This window comes from Alosa sapidissima, chromosome 24 (assembly GCF_018492685.1).
Source record: "Alosa sapidissima isolate fAloSap1 chromosome 24, fAloSap1.pri, whole genome shotgun sequence".
In the NCBI taxonomy this organism is placed as follows: Eukaryota; Metazoa; Chordata; class Actinopteri; order Clupeiformes; family Clupeidae; genus Alosa; species Alosa sapidissima.
The window spans coordinates 2,618,579-2,637,277 of NC_055980.1; the positions used below are offsets into that span (position 1 = coordinate 2,618,579).

The following is an 18,699-nucleotide window of genomic DNA, read 5'->3' on the forward strand; positions in this document are numbered from 1 at the left end:
TATCCCCTTTCAGGAGGAAATTAACCATCAACCTGATGCAATAATGCCCACACAGTCTATGACACACTATGAGAAATCCTGGTGATCCACACACTAGCAAGTTGATTATGGAGAGTACCAAAGGAATCATCAAGAGGCTTTTTACAGGGCCCCAGCAGTGGCGTGACTGGCTGGGGCACCTGCACCGTACTCTGGCGACCCGGGTTCGATTCCCGCCCTGTGATCCTTTCCGTATAAAAAGTGTTGTGACTTTTATTGAAATATATCCTTTAGTTTATATATCTTTTATGTAGTATCTTTATTCTGTGTAATATCATTGTTTTGTGAAACTGAAGTCTGTAGTATGTTCAGTGTGGGAAAGGAAGACTGGTTTAAGTGAAAGAGCAGGCCTGGCAGAAAATGGCATAGACAAGGTTTGGTGCCAGGAAATGTAAGCAAAACCTAAAGAATGGCACAACCTAAAGAATGTATGAATAACAGGATGAGAGGGCAAAGGTGAAGTACCATATATTACTTGGTCAGTTGTCTGTAAACATAGAGGGTCTTGTCTGGGATGACTTGAAGGGGTATAAAGGCTGGACAACAGCCAGAGGATGTTATCTTACTTAGCTCACTTTGCTTACTTTGCTTTCACTTACTTACTTGCTTCACTAATGCTCCGGAGTGCATTAAAGCCATCATCTGCAGTATACATCCACGGTGTGCGGACTTCTTTTGATGTTGTATTATTTAATGTGGATTTGACACCACAAAAGCCCCCCAAAAAAGAGGCCTTTTACAGGTGTTTTGTCATTCATGTTTCATTACTGATGGGAACCCTCACATTTTAAATGCAATGCTAAAAGTGACAGGTCAGGATAACTGTTTTCATGTGTCAGAATAGCTCATTGATTGTGACAGGACAAGACTGTGGACTTCTGCATCACTGCATGACTTGTGTCACCTGAGGCTACATTCTCCCAGATGTGAGGACATCACTGTGTTCTACTTCGAGAGCGCCAGCATACAGACAACCATGGCCAGCAGGCTAGCTGAGGTCACAATGGTGAGGTCTCTCCTCTCTAGTCTCAAAGGACCTAATAGAAAAAAAAAACATGCTGCTTCAATCACAGCAGTAGCTGGATTCCTCCTTTCCCCACTGTCAAGCTCACACTCGCTGTGTGTTGTCACTTGTCTCTATACAACAAACCATTTCACCTCAAAATTCCCATGAGTCGGTCTGTCTCTCGCTCACTCTCTCGCGCGCACACAGACGCACAGACGCACAGATGCACAGACACACAGACACACAGACACACAGACACAGACACACACACACTTCCACATCTGCGCCCTGCTCAGCCTATCATCACACTTTCACACATAAATGTAAGCAGACATACAGGTAAGCAGACAAACAGACAACTCCCCAAAACAAACACACACACACACACACACACACAAAATTAGATTAGTTCAGGGAATTTTTAGAGACTCACTTACTCACTGAACTCAAGAAAACTTCCAGCGGTGAGCATTAGGTTGTCAGCACACTCAGGTGGCACACAGAGTCATTATTCACTCAATTATCTGGGTTGACTTTATTTGGGTCTGAGTGAAGAATGGGACACGTCAACATCATTGTGTTCCATAGCTATATTAATGATGGTTACATATGTAACCAGATCCTAGTCAGAGGCGGTGCTTTAAGCACAAAGTAACATAATTGACACAAGAAGCCTACATGTTGAATGGTCAAGCACAATCGGCAACATAGCCAAGGCAGCAGAAGCACCATTTAAAAAGAAATAAATAAAAATAATAATCATTATATAAATCATTCTATTTATACTTGCTTAACACAAAAACTGTACAAGGAGGCTGCAGAGGCTTAGTACTGTCAGATAAGAAGAAGTCATTCCTGATACCATGATCTTCTAATCTGTCAATAAACAATAGTAGCCCTTCCTCTTTTCTTTCTATTTATTATTATTTTTATTATTATTATTTTTTATTTGATTATTATTATTATCATTATTATTATTATCTCCTTGAATAAAAAACGGTTGAAGATGATGAAATAGCAATGCTATGAGTGCGTAGACTAACATTACATTTTCCACTGTGGGGTAGGCTAACAGGTTAGGTGCATGCTCCCTGGAGCTTATTTCAGGAGCCTTTGCAATGCTACCGTTAAAATCCACAAATCCACTTAAAACAGCAACAATCAACCACCAACAAGCTTCCTCTTTTTATGTATGGAGGTTTACTAAAGGAGATCTTCGCAGACATAAGTTCATTTTCCAACACGGACAGACATGGGTGGGGCAGCGCAGCAGTCGCTCTGCACACACACAAGGAAAGTCTTTTGTAAATGAACGCAAAGTCACACCATTTCCGTGAGACATACAAAAACATAGATGACAAACTCTCATGTGAAGTCAACCTCTGCCTTGTTCCTCTAGATATTTAGGGGGGGGGGGGGGGGGGGGGAATATGTCCATATACCATCAAAATTAACTTGGAGATGATACTAAAATTAGTTGTTAAAACATACCACATAAACATAACAAATTGCTGCGTAATGTTGCTTTAAATAAGACAAATATGTACCGGTACACAGTAGTTGTGCTACCTTGTCATGCTCCATGGTGCATTTGTAAGTGATTGGATACAGGGCCCAGTTCAAAAGCTTTACAAACAGGCCCAGGGGTGTCTTATTGTGAGGAGACAATGCAGGCAAGAGCAATATAGAGGGTGATCCTGTACTGTGTTGATTTGTCTGCATCCATCCTTTGTGTTTCCTTTCCTTTATCTTGTCTCTATGGTTTTATTAGGGATTCACAGTTATGGGTTTCGTACTTTTTACAACTCAGACATTTTTTCCTGGATGTTAACCTGGGCATTTCTCAGTCAGAAATGACTTCACCGGGAAGCATTCCACACACTTCAAACACCATTTCTGACTATTTTACCATCAAATGAAAAGCCACAAAAAGCTCACTTGGTTAAACCACATGCTTGCAATACCATCATTTAAGAACCTACTGTATCTGTTACATCAATAAGACTAGGCAGAGCTTCACTCTCTAGGGGATATTTTACTTTCAGAGTCAGACAATTACCAGCCACCACCAAAAAGAGAATCCTACCATGCTCCTGTAGTCACTGACTCATACCTACAAACACAACTGTAGGGGTCTGCAGTTATTTGCTAAATGAAGATATTTCTAGATTTTAGGGATCACAGGCTGTAAAACAAACTAATAAATATGCATGCGACCAAACCAAAACCAAATTCTTACACAGCTCATTGCCTACAGTTAAACTAAGTGCCTATTACATAGAAACAGATGATACTGTAATTAGATGTAATTCAGAAAACATTTGGTCGTCTCTTTGTTTAATGTATCATGGAGAGTAGATATTGTCTCTTACCCCTCTTACTTTTATACACATTTTCACCAAATATTTTCAGAAAAAAGTGTTCAAAATACATCAGAAGGGGTGCACAATGCACTCCCTAATTTATCATGATTTCACACATAGACCACTATATCAACATGACACTGTATGAAGGAGGGAATTCTCACAATCCATTTGGCTCATGCATGCAATAACATCCCAAATAAAATTGGGATGTTATTATTTCTATGCATATCATGAGTCTCTAAAGGGAATTTCCTTTATAGAATGTAATATGGTGAAAATGACCACCATAGTCCAGTGGTCAACACCTCTCTAATGTTGCTACCTATTTGTAAGTAGAGCTACAAGGGCAAAATTAAAATATTATCAAATGCAAAATATATATTATTCTTATTAGTAGCAATACTAGTGGTAGAATATGTAGGTTGTGCGTGATTTACAATATATCTATACTTAACACATGCATATTTTAATTATCATAATAGCACATATATATTTCATAAGTTAAATGTTACATTTCTAGTGGTTGATTATCTTCAGTACTGAGACTGCATTAACCATAGCTGTCTTTGGGTTTTGGAAGTCGGTGTGCAACTAAGTTTCAGTACATGCCATTTTAACATGACAAAACATCTCGCAAATGTCAGGAAAGATCCAACACACCCTTGTTATCTGTGTCATGTGTTGTACATTTGAAAACATGTTCTATTTCAATCACCAAAAACATCAAATATAAAAGCCTGTGCAGACTGAATACCAATCCGCTGTGACTTTGAAAAGGTGAATTTCCACAATTTTCCATAATCTGATCACTACCAGACTCATGCAGTGCTCATTTTCCATTGTACTGAAACATGCTGCACTGAAACAAATACAAGTGAGAAAACTGCTTTTACTGTCCAGGTATAATAAGATAATCATTATTCAGCAAATTCAGAGTGAAGATTTGTGATCTCCCACCATATTAAATACTCTTTCCAATCAAGACTGCAATACTGGCTGGCTCTTTCAATCATAGTAAAGGAAATTAAACATTTTCATTTCAGCTGTCTGAGAAGCAAACATATTTCCTGCCTTCTTTCCCTACTCAATACAAATTTTTGCTGTCCCTTTTCATGGATTTGCCGTTTTTTCACCAAACCATGAGACACGCCAGTTCACATTTCCCTGCGACAGGAATATATACATACCACCTCATCAGGATCTACATTTGTTTCCTAAAATAATAAAATTCAACATTTATGTCTTTAATTTATGCTTTCAAAAGATGAATATGCATGGGCAGAGAGCTGCTGGTCCTTGGGTAGATACTAACTAGACAGCTATTAAGTGTTTTTTCCCTACAAAAATCCCTATGGTCATCATGCAAAATCCCAAGACAGCATGAACTAGATTCCCATAAGGTTTCTAATTCAACAGACCTCTAGGGAAGAGCTATGTGCTGTGTGGCTTTCCCTTTCACTTGATATACTATTGTGTCTCATTCCGGTATTAAAGATGGGAAGGCGAAGTGTGAGGTTTCCTGCATAACTGCAAGAGAGGATGGACATCAAATAAGGCTAAATTAGCTAGTAGTTTGGCGCTTACATGAACATGTTTAGTCTAAATGAGGCCTGTATTACAATGGGTGAGAGTGTTGTTTAATCTGCATACTGATATTCTCTAGTTAAAAAAGGATGGAATAAGGGGAAAACAGTTGAAAAATGGGTGAGTAGTCCCCTATGCATAATGAATGTAAAAGGCCATTTTCCCTTACACTATTACCTTTTGATACTACAACAAGGGATATAAATGTTTAATGAGCCATTAAATGGAGTATCTGAAACCTTTTGTGTTAATAGCATACCCAAGACCGTAGTGAATCCCTCAAGTGAACAAACACAGTTTTAATGCAGCTGAATAAAAAGTAGATGTATTTTGGAACTACTGTCGAGGGCTCGCATAGTGTTATCCAGTCATCAATTTGTATTGACAACAATCTATCTCATGCTGAGGTTAATCATTTTGCATTCTTTTAGAAAAACACATCCAACCAAGCCTATACTTAAGAGGGAAAATGCACAAAAATAAGCATAAGTGTATTATATATAGTATAAAAATCCGCCTTTGGTGCTTCCCTACCTTCTAGCTGCAGTGTATATCCTTAGCAATATGTTAGATATAGCATATTGGGTCTTGAAATATTCACAGGAATCCAAATAAATTAAATAATCATGTTATTTTATCCAATATTAGTTGTGAAAATGTATAGTCCATCTTATACACACCAATTTAATTGAACTATACATTGCAAAGATTTATATTTTTGTGTAATTATTCCATATTTAGTGTAGTCATTCCATATCAGAACCCCTGATGTACAATTCAAATACAATCATGAAACCTCAAAGTGTTACCTTTCATTTGAGACCAAGGTTATGCTTCTACACAAAAGGGTTCATAGGCAGTAAGCATTTGATTGTCAGTATGTATTTTAGATAACCAAAAGTCCTATGGGAAGTTTCCATAGGGCATTTTGCAAAACGCATGAGCATACAGTACCTAGGCAAATCATGGTCTAAAGTACTCATATTTCATTCTATATTGATCTACTTTTGCACACAGCTTCACAAGACCTGGTGTTAGGGCTCAGTTGTGTTTCTAAGTCATATCAAGTGACCTAGAGGGCTGAAATGTGGTCAGTTCAGAGATGCTTGTTATCCGGCAGAAAGAAAAAACAATATTCTAACCTCTGAAGAAACTACAATGTCTAAGCTTTCCAAAGAGGTCAAGCATTTGATTGTAGGCTAGACAAGGTGGGAACAGTGGCCTCTGAAGCAGGCGCTGTGCAATTTCAGGCAAAAACCTGAAATTAGTATTGAGGATGAAGCTGTTAATTCTGTATATCGGGACACCTCTCTATAACTACAACTATAACTATATTTTTATCTTGACCAGCTGAGTACAGTACACATTTCACTCCATACCACAATTTTAGTCAAATGAATAAATCTTATGGATATGTATCAACAGTATGTGAATGAATTATACAAATCCAAATGTCAAAGATGCAAACAAGTATTAGAATGCTGCTGTTGGTGGCATCCAAGGCCTTCCTGTGCATTCTTACCCTCAAAACTGAAAAGATTTGAGGAAAGACTTACTTTATGAGGCAGGAACAGGGTGTGGACACAGGCAATCAGGTTGGCGGTGTCCTCTGCTTCAGGCTGGCCACAGATAACGATCTGTTGAGAGAAAAAAGGAGTGGGTGAGGGTTGGAAAAAGGGGAGAGAGCGCGAAAGGGAATGAGAGGGGCAGTAGAGGGGGTCAAGGCTGCCTGTGTTCTGTGCTAATGAGGTGAGCAGGTGTGCTTTGGAAGCATCTGGCCTCCGTCTGGACCTTCAGCTTGTTATTCCCTCCTCCTACACTTGCGCCACCTCTGCAAGTGAACACTGATGTGTCATGACAGGATTTTTTTTCTCCTGTTATTCCCCGTTATTAACTTCACACTAGGTCTGGGGTGAAAAGGGAAATAAAGTTTGGAAAAGTAGTATTCTCATCGCTGAAACTTAATTTGAACTTCTGTCAGCAGCCACCCACTCAAGTCTCCATTCCATTTCCTGACATATGAATTGAAGTTCGACTCCGCTTCTCATGCTTATTTAGAATAATTGTACATCTCATTCAAAACTACAAATTACACAGGTAACATTCACAAATAATTGGCCATATTCAGTATAGTCTTGTGACTTTCAGCTACATTAAAATAGTGAGACAAGATACAAATCAATCAACTCAATTTCTAAAGGAGAGAGCCTTGAGGCAAAAGACAAATACCTGCTTCAGGGAGTAGTGCAGAGCCATGAGGCCCCGCACCATTTCTGGCAGGGCAATAGGCACTCTCACCAGCCTATCAGAAAAGGCTGCCAACAGTTTCTGGCAGCGCTCCATCCACTCCTGCTTGCCCGTGAGGTGAGAGAGGCGGAGCAGATTCCGAGCTGACACAGAGTTGGCGCTGGGCTCTGCTCCATCCTGATCTGAAAACAGCACAGAACATTCTCAAACAGAGTAACTGATTTTACAAACTACTACAAAGATTGATTACACCAACATTTCTCACTGGTGCAGGAGTGAGCTCCCCACATTTAAGCAGTTTACGGGCTGGCTTGAAATCAACATGTTGTTGTTTCTGAAACAGGCTTAAATGATGGTGGCGGTGGTAGTGTAGTGGTTAAGGAGCTGGGCTAGCGTGCAGTCGCCTGAAAGTTGTCGGTTCAATTCCCAGCTTCCACCGTTGTGCCCTTGAGCAAGGCACTTAACCCCAAGTTGCTCCGGGGACAATGTGATCCCTTGTAATATAGCTGACATATGTAAGTCACTTTGGTCAAGAAGTTTCTGCTAAATGTAATGTAATGTAATGTAATGATGGGAGACAGTGGCTTTATCTACTGTCCAGTGAGAGATGGCATATTATATGAATAGTAGGAGGTGTGGGAGATCCTTAGGCAACTAAGCAAACATACAGGGAAAAATTGCTGGTTGTTTGAGTTTTCACATGAAAGATTCTGTATTAATCCACATTTATTACAAGAGTGCAAAAGGACTTTGGCCTAGCCTGGATGCCAGCTGAACTTAGCCCCGCCCACAACATTTGAGGTCGGGAAGTTCAGTTCAGTGGACTTGTTCCATTGTGGAGCAACTATGCCCGAACCAGAGCTGTTTGGACCAATCAAATTGGGCTTCGTACGATGATGGACAAATGAGCAACAGTGCCTCGTCTATCACATCATCTGAGCACGCTTAGGTTGATTGTGTTTGCAACAAAAACTCTATGGCTAGAAGATCGACAGATGGCTTCTAAGACCCCATAGGAAAAATGCATATTATTTCCATGCGGTTTGGCCTTTCATTTACCGGTACACAAAAACGGAGGTTTTTATCACTGAAAAGATTATTTCTGAAAACTTTGGCCAAAATGGATATGTGGGAAAACTCTGGTTCATCAAGGGAAAACAGCATATTTGCATTGTGACATGTTGTTCTCTTGTTTTAAATCTCTGATTGGCCACCTGTTTGCTCGAGGGGTTTGCGACACCCTTCCCCAGCTGTTTTTAGCATTGATGTGAGCGGAATTACCTGCTACGTATTTCGTTGTCTTAGATTTTGACAGCACAATAACTTTAAAAAAGACCAGAAAACAATGTTAAAGGGATATTTCACCATTTGGGGAATTACTCATTTTTCACCTCCCCTTAAGACAACAACTGCAGTGAGTTGGGAGAGAGAAAGCAAGAACACATAGGCTACTACTGGCCAAATCCTCTCCAATTGTTAGAATTGGACTCTGGGCGTTTGGGAACAGCTGAGGGAGGTGGCTACTTGAAACTGTGAGTTTCGGTCGGTGTGAGCGAGCGGACTTTCAGTTGACAGTAATTAACACCCTTTTGAACAATCTAAGCTGTGCGAACGTCAGAGGGCGGTCTACGCTGATGCATCGATAGTGAGACAGGAGGACAGCTGCATGCAATTCCTAGCAGAATAAAAAATAGTGGCTGCTGCTGAAGCGGCAGCATAAGCGGCAGCCCTCGGTTTAGCCACCCTCGTTTAAGACGGACACGGTCAAGACAAGCAAGTTTACCTGTGCAAGTTCACCGAGCACAGGCACCGACAAAGGCAAAATGTGCCGTTCTACCATCTCTGTTATCACCGGCCATCGCAGAAAACGGCATCATGCCAAAAGGAGCAGAAATCGCCTTCACCTCCAGGAACTTCAACGGTCCTCACCGACAGAAACCTCCTTCTCCATGGGCTTGTGGAACTGTCAATCCGCAGTCAACAAAACCGACTTCATAGCTGGCTATGCCAACCACCTTTCATTGGAACTCCTTGCTCTCACTGAGACTTGGATCAAACCAGAGAACACTGCCACCCCGGCTGCACTCTCCACTAACCTTACACTATCCCACACCCCTCGCCTATCTGGACGAGGAGGCGGGACGGGCCTGCTGATCTCCAACAAATGGAAATTCACCCCGCTACTGCCTTCAAACAAATATGTCTCGAATTCCATGCCATCACAGTGATCGCCCCAGCAAAACTCTACGTGCTGGTCATCTACCGCCCTCCAGGCCAACTAGGCGACTTTATTGACGAACTTGACACTCTGCTATCCTCCATCCCTGAGCATGACTGTCCGCTTCTTGTTCTCGGTGATATGAACATCCACTTAGATGCCCCAGGCTCAGCGGACTTTTTGGCCCTGGTCCACTCCTTTGACCTCGAACTGGTTCAAAGCCCACCGACTCACAAAGCTGGCAAAGAGCTTGACTTGATCTTCACTCGGAACTGCAGCACAGACACCCTCATGGTGACGCCTCTCCATCTTTCTGACCACTTCTTCATCCAGTTCAACGTCAGCCTGTCAGAACAGCCTCCGGCTCCTCAGCCGATGGTCACGTTCCGCCGCAACATCCGGAACCTGTCTCCAACGCACTTCTCCTCTGTGGTTGCCTCCGGTCTACCTCCATTCAACACCTTCTCCTCTCTGGAGGTTAATGAAGCCACTGACTCGCTCTGCTCCACACTAACCTCGTGTCTAGACAAGCTGTGCCCTCTTACCACAAGGCCAGCTCGATCCAAACATTCTCATCCATGGCTAAATGATACCCTCCGATCGCAGCGCACCAAACTCAGAGGAGAGGAAATGGCACAAATCCAAACTAGCTGACGACCTCAAAAACTACCAGACACTCCTGACCTCCTTCTCAGCCAGCATCACTGCTGCTAAGACTGCTTTCTACCATGACAAAATCAACAGCGCTACAGACACTCGAAAACTTTTCTCAACCTTCAAATCGCTACTCAACCCTCAGCTGCCTCCTCCTCCATCCAGCCTTACTGCAGATACCCTCGCCTCATTTTTTACAAACAAAGTGGCGGCAATCAGCAGTCAATTCTCTACATGCCCACTCAACGCATCTGACTCAGATACCGCACTCCTACAACCTCTAGGGACTGCTGGAACATCTTTTTCAGCATTCACGCCTCTCTCCGAGAGTGAAGTGTCCAGACTCCTGACATGCAGCCGTCCTACCACATGCTCGCTGGACCCTATACCTACGAGCCTACTTCAGTCCATCAGCCCGACCATCGCTCCAGCTATCACACATGTGATCAATGCCTCGCTAACCTCCGGCACATTTCCAACAGCGTTCAAAATGGCCCGGGTAACACCGTTACTTAAGAAAGCTTCTCTCAACCCTGCTCAAGTCGAGAACTACCGCCCTGTCTCACTACTGCCTTTCCTATCCAAAGGCATTGAACGAGCAGTCTCCAAACAGGTCTCTGACTTCCTTTCACAGAACAACCTTCTGGATCCAAATCAGTCTGGGTTCAAAAGCGGCCACTCTACCGAAACGGCTCTGCTGTCTGTAACAGAAGCCTTAAAAGAAGCCAGGGCGACCGCTCGGTCATCAGTACTCATTCTGCTTGACTTATCGGCTGCCTTTGACACGGTTAATCACCGTATCCTTCTCTCTATACTCGCTGACATGGGAATCTCCGGTTCTGCTCTCTCCTGGTTTGAATCCTACCTCACAGGACGCTCGTTTAACGTATCATTGCTTGGTCAGCTATCCGCACCTCACCATCTCACCACAGGGGTCCCCCAGGGCTCAGTGCTGGGCCCCCTCCTCTTTGCTATCTACACCACCTCCTTGGGACAGATTATCCGCTCGCACGGCTTCTCATACCACTGCTATGCAGACGACACACAGCTCTATCTGTCCTTTCCACCTGACGACCCCCTGGTTTCAGCACGGATCTCGGATTGCCTTTCAGACATAGCTACATGGATGAAGGCACACCACCTCCAGCTGAACCTCTCAAAGACTGAACTGCTGGTCATCCCAGCTAAACCTACCATACACCACGACATCAACATCAAATTTGACTCCCTGTCTGTTTCACCGACCAGGACTGCAAGAAATCTAGGAGTTGTTCTTGACAACCAACTAAACTTCTCGGATCATGTTGCCTCAGTCGCCCGGTCATGCCGTTTTGCACTCTACAACATACGGAAAATCAGGACTTACTTGACTCAAGATGCTACCCAACTTCTGGTTCAGGCAATAGTCATCTCACGACTCGACTACTGCAATGCCCTCCTGACAGGTCTCCCAGCCTGCGCAGTGAAACCACTTCAGATGATCCAGAACGCGGCGGCGCGCCTGGTCTACAACCAACCCAAAAGGGCACATGTTACCCCGCTGCTCATCCAGCTACACTGGCTACCTATGGCGGCCCGCATCAAATTCAAGTCTCTAACGCTTGCCTACAAAGTAGTCTCCGGTTCTGCTCCCACCTACTTGAATGCCCTCATACAGACTTACACTACCTCCAGACCGCTGCGCTCCTCTGACGAACGACGTCTAGCTCTACCACCGGTGCGCTCAAACCAATCCAAACTTTTCTCATCTGTTGTTCCTCGTTGGTGGAACACACTGCCAGTTCCTACAAGGGCAGGGACATCCTTTTCCACTTTCAAAAAACTCCTGAAGACCCAGCTCTTTAGAGAACATCTACTCTCATAGCAACACTTACAACAAGTCTTACTGATCCTAGCACTCACCAGCCGTTTTAAACTGACAAGTAAATGTTAAAAACAGCACTCACCGACGCACTTATTCTTACTGTACTCTAATGTTTTTTTTTTTTAAACTGTCCTAAAATTGTGAGAATTGTTCTAAAACTTACTGTTTACCATGTTGTTAGTCGCTTTGGTTAAAAAGCGTCAGCCAAATGTAATGTAATGTAAGTTAAACAATTGATTTTTACCTTTCTCCAGTTCAAAGGTAAAAATCCCTTCAAGGCATTTGTGAAGAAGGATGATTTGGGTGTTCTTCCTACAGCTTACGTTAGGCTATTCTGTTGCTCTGACTGGTTAGGTCTATCCAATTGAGTGCAGAGGCATTTTCCCACCTGTATCGATTGAAACACGCTTCATAATCACGTCCCAATGGAGCAGCATCAGACTCAAATTCTGACTACAACGTCAGGCTAACTTTGCTTATAATGCAGCTGAAATGTAACAGAAGACTAGAAAATCCGTGGCACAAAATTTTAAGAGCATTCATAAATTTCACATGGCACTAATTAGGGCAGCAGAATCCCAGCAGCCTTGCATCATTGTCAACCATGTCTCAGGTAAGAGCCAATTATAATTCAACATGTTAATGTGGTTATACATATTTTAGACTCACATCAGCAGCAAGTCTGCTTTGGTGTCAGAACCATAGTGCTCCATCAAACAGACCAAAACACAGCCTACCTTCACAAAACTGTTAGCACCCATACTTACATATTAGCTCTGCCACAACAATTCTTTGATATGTATCTCTATTTAAAATGTATTTTATTGCTATTATAATAAGTTTTTTTTTATCATACTGTTTATGTTGATTTATAATTTGTTATTTGGTTTAGAATTGGTAAGTTGGAGTTGGTTAAGTAACTATGTAAACCTTGACGCAGAAGGTACCTCTAGTACAGCAAACCTACACCCAAAACCTGCCTACCTATTTTAAAGCCCTTTTATGTCTGCATGGGACTTCATCATCATAACAACCCCCTTTCATGTTAGATACCTGTAAAAAGACTTTAATTTCTGGACTAGCAGGCACATATCACATCAGACTGGGGGGAACAGACTCCGAACGAGTCAGTTAGTGTAAAACATTCCACAAAACTGATCATGTCGATTTCATTTTCATATGTTCTTGCTAGTATAGATTTTCACAAATCCCACTTTAAATTTACCAATTTATCAAAGGATGATGACCACCTGCATTACTGTATATACAGTGACATATAACATATAAACATTACGGTCACAAACACACAAGGCAAAAACAAGCCTCAAGGAGATTTCATTCCAGGCTGGGTACACATTGTAGAAAGTCCACATATTTATACACATTCCCAGTAAGCCGTTTATCTCTTTCTTGTGGATGCCATGTTGTGAAAGCATGGCAGATGGAGGTTAAACACTACCGGCTCCAGGGACAGGGTGTAAAATCAGGGATGGCGTGGCACTGTGGAGGTGATTTGTCTTTTCGTGACAGGACAGAGGCTGGCCTCTGGTCTCTGCCTCTGTGTGGTAGCAGCAGTACAGCCCCTGATGTCTACACTCTCATGCCCAGCTCCACTAGAATGTCACAGTCACTTTCCCAGGATGAAAAATCCTTCGTATGTCTATCTTACTTAGTCAAACAACGCTTGCAATGGTTTGCTTCTATATTCTCACCCCCCACATATCAATCCTGTGCCACTTTTATGGTGCCATCTGGCTTAGAGGTCAGTTCAATTTGTTGTGATTGCGTGAGTTTCAGTAGCACACCTGAACCAAGGAAACGCTATAATACCAACCCTGGCTTTCTAGACATGACTCGAGATATTTATGATTGCCACGTTTCTTTCAGGTACTTTTCATGACTGTAAAATACATTTAAAAAACTTCTGAAAGTTGAATCTGGTGTAAAGGTGGTAACAGTTGGATAAAGAGCCGTTCACAAAAGGAATGAGAACTATAAAGTTAACTGTATATATAACAATATTAGCATCAATATTGTAATAGTTAATATGTGTGGACGTCATCATGCATATCAGCTAGAGTGATACTATTTTGTCATTGTCGTTATACTTATGCCATAACACTTTACTTGGATAGTCCATAGGGTGACCACCGACTAGATTCTGAAAAGTGAGGACAAATGAGCCAAAATGAGGACACCCCAAAATTCTAATAGGCCTTTTCGTGTGGGGGTTGGGCTGACGGTAAAAACATCAGCATGGGCTTTGTACACACCGTTAACAGCAGTAAATGGTTTGATACGTAGTGATCAGAGGGGGAAATTACATAATGGCTTGAACACATTGCCTGCATTGCATGGTGTTTTTAAGTTTTGCATGCCTTTTAGGTACCTAGCTCACTAAATTTAATCCGACATAACAACAGTAGTGCTACTTTGAGATCACAAAAAATAACAAAGAAAAATGTTGATACACATAATCTGTCTGCTTGCTATTTTTCTCTGTCATTCATTTGTCTCCTGCTATAACAATGAAGAGCTTAGATGGGCTTTAATGGGAAAAAGGCTAGTCATTTGATCACAAAAAAAATCAAACACAATTGTGACATCCGGGAAGGACAGGTCTATAGGAGACCATCCAAGTAAGGTTTGACCAAAATACTGTATATTTCGCTCTGGAGTAGTCTATATCATACCTTGTAACTGCTATAAATGTGAGTAAGTAAATAACCAGTCTAGACAGCAGAGCACCGTCTCAGATTTTGTTTAAACCTTGTATATGTCATGAATGAGTCCCAAAACCAAGGCTTGTAAAATATTTTGGTAACACTTTACTTGACGGGTGAATTCATAACATATTCATAGCAGCTGTCATAAACTGCACATAAAGCATTCATGACTGTTTCATGAGACATGACTCAACATTCATACCAAACTTTTCATGAATGTGGAAGACGGAACGACGACAACTTCTCAAAATAAAAGTCCAACAGTCGCAAAGCAGCATTGTCATTTTTGTTCCAAACCTCTTACCTGATCACATCACATCTGAGTCAATGGGCTACTCCAGTGCCAAAAAGACAGAACATGGTCAAGCAAATAATTTTTGTTTCATAAAAATGTATTTGTTTTATGATGTAACCTTTGCAGATGATTTCTCATCTTTTGCTACTGGGAATGTCCAACCGTTCCAGGTTACACAAATGCGGGTCAGCTGAATGTAGGCTAGTTTACCTCCCAGTGTTAAACTCAGTGATTACGAATACTTCACAACTTGTATAGTAAAGTGACATTCGATGTAGACTTCATAAGTTGTCATTCTGTCTTCCACATTCATTAAAGGTTTGGTATGAATGTTGAGTCATGTCTCATGAAACAGTCATGAATGCTTTATGTGCAGTTTATGACAGCTGCTATGAATGTGTTGAACTCACCCGTCAAGTGTTACCAATATTTCTGTTCAAATCCAAACAAATTTTTTCAGCCCTAGATATTTATTTAGTTTTATAGCCTGAAAAGCACAATATACAGTATGGGAAGCAATGTTTGGGGATTGATATTGTGAAAAGTATCATTCATAGCCAGCCCAGACTTTGTAGGATGGAAGACAAACATGTTCTCAGAATGACAACCCTTAAAAATGTGTATGCCATTCTCACTGATTTTTGAAGGCCCTAGATTTGGAAAATGTGCAAAAAGACTGACATTTGGTATTGATCATTATTTTTCCTTTCAATACATAATATTTTATTAATGTTTTTCCAATATTTGAGTTCTCCACATATTTTCCACTATTTTCAGTCATGTTCAAAGGATTAAAATGGTATGTGGGATAGCTAATAGGCAGATACAAATCTACAGTATGTGGAAGTAGCTCAATGTATGCGCTTTAGTTGCCAATGTTGCACTATAGATAAATAGATAAGTCAAAATTATTGTTTTACCAATAATAAATTGATATTGAATACAAAATAAATTCAGCGTATTAATCCATGAATGAAACATGGTACAACATTGGCACCTTGCACACTAAATGATTACACTGAGCTATTCCCACATACATTTCTGTGTTCCTCTAACTACTCCACATACCATTTCAGTCCTATGAAATTAACCAAAAATGCAATCACACCTAGTTTGATCCTCAGTATCATAGTGTGCATTTATTGTGGAGACCTCAAATATTGGCACAGCATTAACAAACTTGCCTGTAAAGTTCCCAGGAATTGACCTAGCGAGACCTAGCGAGACTGCCACTGATCGTGCATTTTCATAAGTTTTCGATCGTCATCTATTTTCAGTTCTGAGTATCTAAAATCGCACCTAAGGTGTGTTAGAGTGTCTATTTTCGTAATAAAAAAAAGCTAAAAACACAATATTGAGTTTTTGGCACTCAGCGCATGGGAACAAAAAACACAATATTGTGTTTTTGGCACTCAAAGTGTTAAATCAATGGGCATGCAGTACAAACTTTTAATGGTCAAGTCAACATGTTTGTCTTCCATCCTACACAGTTTGGGCAGGAATAACACTTTGTCCAAATATGGCTTCCAAGATAAGGCATTTTTGAGAGTGTGAGAACGATGAATAATCAAGGATGAAAAATGCATAAAAAAAATTGAATTTAACACAATTATTTTATAGGTCTTAGTTTTGGGACCTAAACATTATGTCGACAAGCTTTGAGCAAAATCTGAGACGGTTCTGCAACCATTCTGCCTGATTTGACACAGAATAACCCAAATACTAAGGGCAACTTGAAGAGGAGATTTACCCTGCTTGAGTCTTAGAAGCACAGTGGGGTCACTTGGGTCACTGCAAAAGTAACCGCTGCCTTGGTCATCCCAGAACAGTTGGTCCTGCTTCTGCTGGAGTTCTTCTGCCCATTTGAGCCATTCCACTGCCTGTGTGGCCTCGAAGAGGTCCAGCAGTCCAGCCACCACATATGCATAGTCATCAAGGAAGCCTGCAATTGGCGAATCTCTGGTAGGAAAAATGGTGTGAGTGTCAGTGATTTTTTCACTGTTTATTTATTTATTCATTCATTTTAATATTTACAATTTTCTTTATCTGCATAAACAAAATGTTCTTTTAGCACATTAAATGAACTGCATCAAGTTAAATAATCTAAATACTGTTTTGACCATATAAAGTCACAAGTCTGCCAGTAATAAGTGATAGCATCGCTACAAAGTTGGGTCAGAACTCTTTTCAACATATTACTAATCACTGACTCATGGGAACATGAAGAGACCTCTTCAGGGACCCCTTCATCCTAAGATTCCCCTCCCCTGGTTTGCAGAGTGCCCCTGAGGCCAGCTGAGTGTGGTGGGACTGATGGTGACAGAGCTACAGATAGGGGACTGTTGGGGGCAGGCTAATGGAGGACAAGGTGACAAGGTCAGAAGACCTGAAGCGATGACCTCAACAATCACTTCTCCCACTCCATCTTTTTGGAAGTTGACGGCCCGCTGGAGCCTTGAAAGCTGGGCAGCAGGGAGACCTGTTACGCTGGTCTCATGTCATCTGCAATAGGTGTTGCAGTCATTTAAATATCAGTATAGATGAGAAACAAGGCTTCTATCAGAGCGTTTGTTCCTTTGTTGAGATCAGTTTTCATATACTGTACATCCTTCCCATACCATAGATGAAAAACAGCTTCTACCCCATGGCAATCTGTAAACTGAACTCCAAGTAACAGCAACAATTGATACTACTGTACCAGATACACTGAATGTAATAAATGGATGTATTTATCATCTTGCACTATTTCCTTCTTTTATGTGTGCATGCGTGTGTGTGAGTGTGGAAGGTGGGGGCCAGAGGCGTGGAATTAAAAACATTTGGCCAAAGATCCGCTTTGCTTTAACCCTCTCTGATTTGGGGTTTAGCACATAGAGTCTAAACGGTTCTCATAACTCCCATTTGGCCTGCTCTTGTAGCTCATTTTTGATAGATTAATCCATTGACTCTAGCCTCATTTGCGCCACAGAATATGGACATTCCTGTTGCTATTAAAACAAACTATATAGCATATATAGCAACCTAGTAGAGTGGCGATTTAAATAACAAAGATTCACATGATATGGTTCATGTTAGGCTTAGCTTAAGGACAATGAATCATTTAAGACTCACTAATTCGATTTTACAAACAAGGTGAGTGCAGGGTAGTCTGATAGCCAACCTGAACTTGAAGGGTAAATGACAAGAAAATCGCCTTTATGATTTCCTTATAATTTTCTTTACCAAATAGAAAATGCAAACAATGACATGCCCAGCCCTGGAACTCTCTCTCTCTCTCTCTCTCTCTCTCTCTCTCTCTCTCAAGCAAACCAGACCTTTCGCGTTTGTGTTGGGGAGCAACATTCCATTTGTTTACTATGCGAGAGAAGGGGAGAACACTTTTCTATTTTCTCCATTCAAACTCGATTTCCACAAAGACGTCAGACTTGAAAGCTGTGAAATTTGTCCAGAAAGGAGTCATACATGTTTACTTCATGAAAGTTGAAACAGAATTAAAAAATATGTTCTAGTTTGTTAAGAATTTAACGAATTTGACGCAGCCGTTTTAACAATAGCATAAGCATTGTGCATGTAACAGTTCTAAAATCGTGATAGCCTTGTTGATAAACTGCTTATTTCTTTCATGTCTGAAGCATTTGGTCCAGTGATATTTGAAGTTGTTGTGGCTGTCTAAAGTTTAATTGCCTGTAATAGTGCCACA

General features: G+C 41.3%; 1 protein-coding gene across 1 annotated transcript in view; it reads right to left on the bottom strand.

The window, feature by feature from the left end:
* spata20 (spermatogenesis associated 20) overlaps positions 1-18,699 on the bottom strand; it is a 46,249-nt gene that overhangs the window by 969 nt on the left and 26,581 nt on the right. Inside the window, exons 13-15 of the mRNA XM_042082676.1 lie at positions 16,750-16,958; positions 7,225-7,424; positions 6,552-6,632 (exon numbers count right to left, since the gene is read on the bottom strand). Coding sequence (XP_041938610.1) covers positions 6,552-6,632; positions 7,225-7,424; positions 16,750-16,958 — 490 coding nt within the window. The remainder of the gene's footprint in view (positions 1-6,551; positions 6,633-7,224; positions 7,425-16,749; positions 16,959-18,699) is intronic.